The sequence below is a fragment of the Labrus mixtus genome, chromosome 14 (genome assembly GCF_963584025.1).
Source record: "Labrus mixtus chromosome 14, fLabMix1.1, whole genome shotgun sequence".
Lineage (NCBI taxonomy): Eukaryota > Metazoa > Chordata > Actinopteri > Labriformes > Labridae > Labrus > Labrus mixtus.
Genome location: NC_083625.1, coordinates 23,564,038 through 23,572,460, shown reverse-complemented (window position 1 = coordinate 23,572,460; position 8,423 = coordinate 23,564,038). Strand labels below are relative to the sequence as shown.

The following is an 8,423-nucleotide window of genomic DNA, read 5'->3' as shown; positions in this document are numbered from 1 at the left end:
ATAAAGAGCAGGTCTGCTTAAAAAGTCACTACCCTGGTGAATTAAATCACCTGGACTATTTGGAGCCCTGCAGTGTGCGAGTACACTCCTGCTCGACTCAGCACCTGCTCTCTTTGCTTTGGATGTGCATGTTCTTCCACTGTTGTACATTTCTTGCATAAAGCCAAGTGGAATATTTTTTCTTGCAAATTTGCCTTTTAGTATTCATTGTTATTCTAATTTTATCCTCTGTACATTTTTTTGTACATCTTAGAAAGTATTTTAATCTACTTTTAGTGAACCAAACTAGATCTCTATAAAGGGTAGCTTGCCGTAGTCCACATTCTTCCGGTGTGTGTATTTAAAGAATAGCAGTTTCTGCACGAGCCCAACCTGGAGCTGATTCTTTAAACATGTAGAGATATATATGGAAATCATTTTTAAAGGAAAGGATCAAAGTCGTCTCCACCTACCTTCCTAAGGCACATAAAAAGAATCAGACCAACAAGAACATGAAGGGAGGCGGGTTCCTCAGGGGAGGAGCCCTGCCTACCTCATCTATACATTATTCATACATCCACAGTACCTGCAATGCAGAGCAGCTTTAGCGTGAGGCAAGGGGGGTGGGCGTGGGGGGCGGGGGGCTGAGCATGGAGGATGAGAAAGACTCAGATGTGTGTGTGGATGGATGAGAGGCGGGAAACAGGAGCGGGGCAGTGCACTGATGCTCAGCAGTTTGGTGAGAGGCTCATTTTTCTTGTGTTGTGCGCCCCCATACAGGCTGGGTTATTAGAGCAACACATTCAGCTCTGTGCCCCCCCCCCCCCCCCTCCCCCCCACCCATCCCCTCAAGTCAGATACAGAAAGAGAGACACTGGTGGAGGAGAGCGCTCGAAGAGAGCTTATTGTTGTCATGATATCCCACACTGCATTGCACGAGTATTTGTTGATGAGCTCATGCTTTTTACTCCCCCCTCCCCCTTCCCTTTTTGTCCCCTTTCCCCTCCTGCCTTTTATCAAAGCTCTTCTCCCTTTTTATATTTAAGGCTCTCGTCCCTTTCTTTTTAACTTGTCTTTCTGCTTTTATTCTTTTGTCCTTAAGTCCTGTCTATGTTGAATTCCTTCACGTCCGTCTCCCTACCCTCCGCCTCTCCTTTTCTTTATCTCTGTCTTCCCTCCGTAAACTGATTTTCCTTCCTTTCCCTTCTTCTCGGATCTCTTGTGACATCTATCTTCCTCTTCTTCATATCTTTTAGTCTTTCTTCCTTTCCTTTCCCTTCTTACCTCTCGGTCTTTCTTACCTTCCTTTATCTTCCTGTCTTATCTTTGTCTATACTTCAAACAATCGCTCTGCCTTTCCTGTTTCTTTACCGTCCTTCTCATTTCTCTTCCTTGAATCTTTTCCCTTATCCCTCTACCTTTCCCCCGTTCCTTTTTTTCCTATTTCTATATCTTCTTCCTTCTCTCTTCTTCACTCTTTTTTTGACTCTTGGCTCTTTGCCTCCTCTTTTTCGATTTATTCTTTCAACCATTTTCTCACCTTCCTTCCTGTTTCCTAACATCTGTCTTCCTTACTACCTCCCATCTCTTAGACGTATCATTCTGTCCTCCTTCCCCCTTTTCTCCTCTTTCTTTACGTCCCTTGACTTCCCATCTTTTTTTATCTTCTTCCTCAAATCACGACTTTCTTCTCACCTTATCTTTTTGTAATTTGTCTTTCTTTCTCATCTCTATGAGAGCAACTCACACACACACAGTATGCACACACTCGCACACACACACACACACACACACACACACACACACACACACACACACACACACACACACAATCACACATACTCACAGTACTGTATGCAAACAGTCACCTGTCTCTCTTGTGTTTCTTCCCACTCTTCTTCTTCTTCTCTCTGTGAGTGGGTGACGAGCTGCCGAACCTATTGACAGAGAGAGAAACAGTTTCCATGGATTTCTTTGACTGCGACATGAGCCTCAGATTGTTTCTTTAGTCTGTTATTGTTGCATTACATTACATCTCATTGTTGTCAGTGTTGTCGTCCTATAGCAGCTCAGATGAGTTCTTTATAAGGCTCTCAACCCCAAGTTGCATTTGCTGCTTCGTCGACGACATGTCAATGTGTATGAATGGATGAGTTAATACTGATGGTCACTTTACTCAGCAGCCTCTATCATCAGTGTGTGAATGTGTAGGTGTGACCTGCGGTGTGAAAGAACTTGGAGTAATCAGAAGACTAGAAAATAAATATACAAGCTCAAGTCCATTTACCATTTATTCCAACCCTTCACAATTGCAGTATCCAATAGCTCGTTTGTAAATTTTACCCCAAAATAATTACCATTCTGTTTTACAAAATCACAGCGTAATTATTCTGTCAAGGAGGCTAGCAAAAAAGAGAAGAAAACCATGTGCACCACTTCATCAGTGGAAGCTGTTTCCACTCACCGACTCCTTCTGCGGCCAGATTTCTTCTTCTTCCTCTTCTTCGGTCGAGGGGACGGAGAGCTGCTTGATTTCCTCTTCACCCTGAAGTGTTGAAAGAGAGCAAACAAGAAAGGGAGAGCAGGAAGAGAGGGAATAATTCACAAGTGATTGTTATTATAATCATTTCCCAGAAAGAATACATTTTTGATTATAGTTATTTGCTGCAAGGCGGGGAGTGTCTATTTTCCCATTTCCTCAATTGAATGTGGCACACGAAAAATATTAATTCAAACATAAAGCAGAGAGGAAACAGGAAATCGCTCAGAGGAAATGACCCTCATTCTTTTTCTTTTTCTGACACAAGCAGAAAGCACAATCTAAATGACCATCTACATTATGACTCTCGAGCTGAAATAACAGCGGCTGTTTATCCGAGGGCGTCTGGAGTGCTGCTCCAGGATTGGAGGAATGAATTTCATGTTTATGGATATTCTCAAAGGAAACCCCCGGCGGCCAAGTGGAGGAGATAATGGGCGGCTTGTTTAATTCACCACTTGAGAGGTCAGAGCTTCTCAGTGCAAAGCCATTACACAGTAAGTGTGTGAGTGTGTGAGTGTGTGAGTGTGTGTGTGTGTGTGCTTGAACATGTGCTTCACCTGTTGTCACTATGGTAATCATGTTCATAGCCTCCGTCTTCATAGCCGACCACCTCAGGGTCCTGTTCATACTGGTCGGGATGATAGTGCAGGTGGTTCACGCTGAAACACAGCAAGTGAAGAATGGTTAATGTTTGATATTACAATTTAGCCGATCCCCGATTCTGAAAGCAATGTTTGTTTCATGACTTGTTTTGATGTAAGACTCCCACGATGTCGACTTTTCTCCCATGTTTGAGAATGAAAACAAGTCAGAGTTTGAACAACGTGTGACGTCATCTGCTCAATAAAAAGTTTGAATTGGACTTTTTTTCCCACATTTATACACAAAAAATGGAATTATGCACACAATCCTGAATACTCGAAGCTCAAGCATCAACAACACGACTCCAAACTGCTGAACTCCGAGCACAGCTCCATTGGTTCTCACTCAAATATCATCCTAAATCCCAGTTGTGCAAATCTCTGAACACATATCACATCATTTATGATTCTTTGTTCACCGAGAAACACCGGCCTTCAAAAAGCAACACCTTGATTATTCGTTAGTCTCACTCACTGTGCAAACTCAATGGGAAGGAGACGTCAATCATGTGTCAGACCATACGCAAAAAAAACAACAACAAAAGTCAAGTAATATATAAAAATGAAAGTTAGACTTCTCACTTTTCTTTGTGACTTTACTTCCATGCAGACATTAGTAATCTTCCCTCACCCCAGCAGTGAGAATATCATCATCTCTCTCACTCTTACAGCTCAGCTTGCGGGATTCATACCTTCCCACTGCTTTCTCACACACACACACACACACACACGCACACTGCATTGTTTATTCAGACAGATGGCAGCAGCTTCCTCCCTAATCCTCCCAGCCCGACTACCCCCCACCCCTCTTTATGTGGCCTCCTCTGATCCACCAGATCTGACCTTGCAGGCTCCATGGGGGCTAAAGAAACTGATAAAAAAACCCACATACTGATTATTTTTCTTTTATGCAGTGCTATCTCTCTGACCTTGTCTCGTCCCTGTATTGTTACAAACACAGCTGGTCATGCTCGAGGCTTTATGGTGCTTTCAACAAAGAGATACATGCAGAGGTTGTTTGGATTATTGTGATAGACGGACACATCTCAGTGCATCTCTAAGAAAGAAGATCCAACACATATGGGGCATGATCTCACAGAACATTTAAGGTCAGATCAGGAGGAGTGCACTTTCTATGTTTACAGTTTTTCTCAGTCGCTTTGGTAGATTTCTCGAATCATCCTCGACATTTGCAAAACAGTAAGTGCATTTCTCAAAACAATTCGTACAAATAGCAAAACACTGTGGATTACCTGCAAAAGCCAGTCTCTTGCTCAAAATCCTTAGTTCATCTCTCAAAAGTAAATATCTATGTCAATGAACATGTCAGTGCCATCAGAATGACAAGTCCTTGTGTCATTGTGTACGGATAAGACAGTCAAATTGCTTAGTCATGTTGTCAATATAACAGTGTACTCTTGAGGGGTGTTCTGATATAAACTATGGCTAAAGTTCTGATGACAATTATTGTAAATTGTAAGTTACACCTTAGTGTATGTGGGAGATTGATTGCAAGAGACTGGACAAGATTCACATTTACGCTTTTACTGTTTGTACTGTAATTTGTTGACAGACCATGTCATTGCGATACAGAAAGGAAAAGACAGCACTGCATAGCACAAAGAAAAAAACAAAAGTAGAAATGTGAACATAGGACAATCTCCTTAGGGAAAACTGTACATGCAGTGCTGTAGGAATTACAGTGCAGTCTTCCTACACCTCCTGACCTTCTTGTCTGTTGGGCCACAAATTCTCATCCACATCACAACGAATATCTTCTCTTGCGATGCAGCGTGGAAAGAATCTTTTAGAGTGTCTTATCCAGCCTCTGCAGGCATCTGCTGTGATGTCATCACACGCTGCATCCATGGCAGCCAGAAGGGTCATCTGTGTATGTGGATGGAGATCATATACTTTCCAGTATTTCCAGTTGTTCTCCCAACATTTGGCTGCACCCTGCCATTGTAAGCCCATGATTGAGAATGTGGTCTACAAGTGTGGCTCTTATCTCATCAGGAACGCGCATATGTCCTCGGCCTCTTCTGCCTCTTCCTCTGTTTTGCCTCCCAGCTCCTCCGCCACGCAGCCTCACTCCTCTTCCTCTTCTTCTTCTCTCTGGCTGTTGACCCCGTCCAATTCCTTGTCCTTCCATTGTCAGACATTGTAACATTGTGTTGTGCTCCGGCTATATATATACTTGCCAGTTGATGGTTCATGAGATGAGTCTAATGGAAATGTATAGAAATATGCTTGATATATTGTGACAACTTGTTCAACCATTTTGCATGTAAAGACTTATGCGATGAACTAATGCCTAGATGTTGCGGGGGGTGAGACTATTCAACAGAGACCCATTATAATACATTTTGATCAACATGACATAAGCAATTGATAATGTAGGAAACAGCAGAGAATTGTACATAATCATTTGCATGGATGTACCAAAGCATTTGCAACTTGTTCAAAGAAATGAGAAACTGCGTTTTTGATGTGCACAAGTGACACAATGATGTGAAGATTGAACAAGTAGTTTTGAGAATTTCAATTCTGATCTGAGAAATGTACCAAAGCGACTGAGAAAAACTGTAATGTATTCTCTATGTTGTTTCTCTGCAACCAAATTTACCTAAGGGTGCAAATAAAGTTACCTCAACCTGAACCTGGGGTAGTGTTTTGAAATTGAGATGGTGCAAAATGTCAGGAGATCCGGTGTTTAAAGGATTTGAACAGCGCTCAGGCCCATTGCTCAGCTAGGAGGAGATGAGGGAAACATAGCCCTTAATTGGCTGAGCACCACTGGGCACAGCAGGGACGCCAATTCCCAGCAAAGCACCGCTACCTTACCTCAATAAAAGTCGCCTCTATACACATACACAGAGAAGTGTTCGAGCTCCACACACACACACACCACAACACAGATACACTGAAACTACAAAAGTCATGTTAATTTGAGTTAAGCAACAACAACAGTGTGGATATATCATAGGTCACAGGAGTTTAATAAAATTGGTGAATTATTGTTAAGCCTAAGTTTTTCTAAATTGTTTCGGCCGTCCTAACAGTCCTCACATTCTCTAAACTAACAGTCACAACCTTTAAATGGGACATTAAAACTCTGCATACGGTCATAATTCAACCAAAACATTAATTTTTCCCATGAGCTAAGTTCAAAATGTTTCAGCCTCTGTTAATCTTTTTTGATGTTTTTGTCAACATGTCAATCAACATGGAAAAGTTTCTTATATAAGATTATCAGTTTTTTTGTTGTTGTTGACGCCAATGTGAGCAACGAGATTGCGACTCTAAGTGTAAAGTCTATGGGCCCGGGAACACGGAGGATGCATGGATGGATGGATGGATGGATGGATGGATAGATGGATGGTAGATAGATAGATAGATAGATAGATGGATGGACAGATGAATGGATGGATGGTTGCATGGATGGATAGATGGACGGGTGGATGGATGATGGATGGATAGATGGATGCATGGATGGATGGGTGGATGGATGGATGGATGGATGGTTGGATGGATGGATGGATGGATGGGCGGATGGATGGATGGATAGATGGATGCATGGATGCATGGATGGTTGGATGGATGGATGGATGGGTGGTTGGATGGATGGATGGACGAATGGATGGATGGATGGATGAATGGATGGATGGTTGCATGGATGGATAGATGGACAGGCGGGCGGACGGATGGATGGATGGATGGATAGATGGATGCATGGATGGATGGTTGCATGGATGGATAGATGGATGGGCAGGCGGGCGGATGGATGGATGGATGCATGATGGATGGATGGATGAATGGATGCATGGATGGATGGATGGATGGATGATGGATGGATGGATGAATGGATGGATGGATGGATGGATGATGGATGGATGGATGGATGGATGCATGATGGATGGATGGATGGATGCATGGATGGATGGATGGATGGATGATGGATGGATGAATGGATGGATGGATGGATGCATGATGGATGGATGGATGGATGCATGATCAGTCACAACCTTTAAATGGGACATTAAAACTCTGCATACGGTCATAATTCAACCAAAACATTAATTTTTCCCATGAGCTAAGTTCAAAATGTTTCAGCCTCTGTTAATCTTTTTTGATGTTTTTGTCAACATGTCAATCAACATGGAAAAGTTTCTTATATAAGATTATCAGTTTTTTTGTTGTTGTTGACGCCAATGTGAGCAACGAGATTGCGACTCTAAGTGTAAAGTCTATGGGCCCGGGAACACGGAGGATGCATGGATGGATGGATGGATGGATGGATGGATAGATGGATGGTAGATAGATAGATAGATAGATAGATGGATGGACAGATGAATGGATGGATGGTTGCATGGATGGATAGATGGACGGGTGGATGGATGATGGATGGATAGATGGATGCATGGATGGATGGGTGGATGGATGGATGGATGGATGGTTGGATGGATGGATGGATGGATGGGCGGATGGATGGATGGATAGATGGATGCATGGATGCATGGATGGATGGATGGTTGGATGGATGGATGGATGGGTGGTTGGATGGATGGATGGACGAATGGATGGATGGATGGATGAATGGATGGATGGTTGCATGGATGGATAGATGGACAGGCGGGCGGACGGATGGATGGATGGATGGATAGATGGATGCATGGATGGATGGTTGCATGGATGGATAGATGGATGGGCAGGCGGGCGGATGGATGGATGGATGCATGATGGATGGATGGATGAATGGATGCATGGATGGATGGATGGATGGATGATGGATGGATGGATGAATGGATGGATGGATGGATGATGGATGGATGGATGGATGGATGCATGATGGATGGATGGATGGATGCATGGATGGATGGATGGATGGATGATGGATGGATGAATGGATGGATGGATGGATGCATGATGGATGGATGGATGGATGGATGCATGATGGATGGATGGATGGATGCATGATGGATGGATGGATGGATGATGGATGGATAGGTAGATCTTTATTGACATTGTTTTGAAAAGCAGTAGTTTAGCAGCTCTTTGGCGGTGGTGGCACAGACAACAAAAAACATTAAGACAACCCACAATACAACCCTAGTATATGACAATACAGTCTAAAAACACACTAAAGAATTGAGACTGTAAGGAAACTGTAGTTCACAGGACCTGGTTTGTAAACTTCAGAAACATGCTGAACTTTTCATAGAGAAAGGAAGAAAGGCTAAAGTAACCAAAGCTTTTATTCT

The 8,423-nt window shown here is 42.9% G+C and overlaps 1 protein-coding gene across 1 annotated transcript in view; it reads right to left on the bottom strand.

Moving 5' to 3' along the window:
* Positions 1–8,423, bottom strand: part of srrm3 (serine/arginine repetitive matrix 3) — an 89,278-nt gene that overhangs the window by 20,347 nt on the left and 60,508 nt on the right. The window contains exons 4-6 of the mRNA XM_061055914.1: positions 3,079–3,180; positions 2,444–2,524; positions 1,848–1,916 (exon numbers count right to left, since the gene is read on the bottom strand). Of these exons, the coding sequence (XP_060911897.1) occupies positions 1,848–1,916; positions 2,444–2,524; positions 3,079–3,180 (252 nt within the window). The remainder of the gene's footprint in view (positions 1–1,847; positions 1,917–2,443; positions 2,525–3,078; positions 3,181–8,423) is intronic.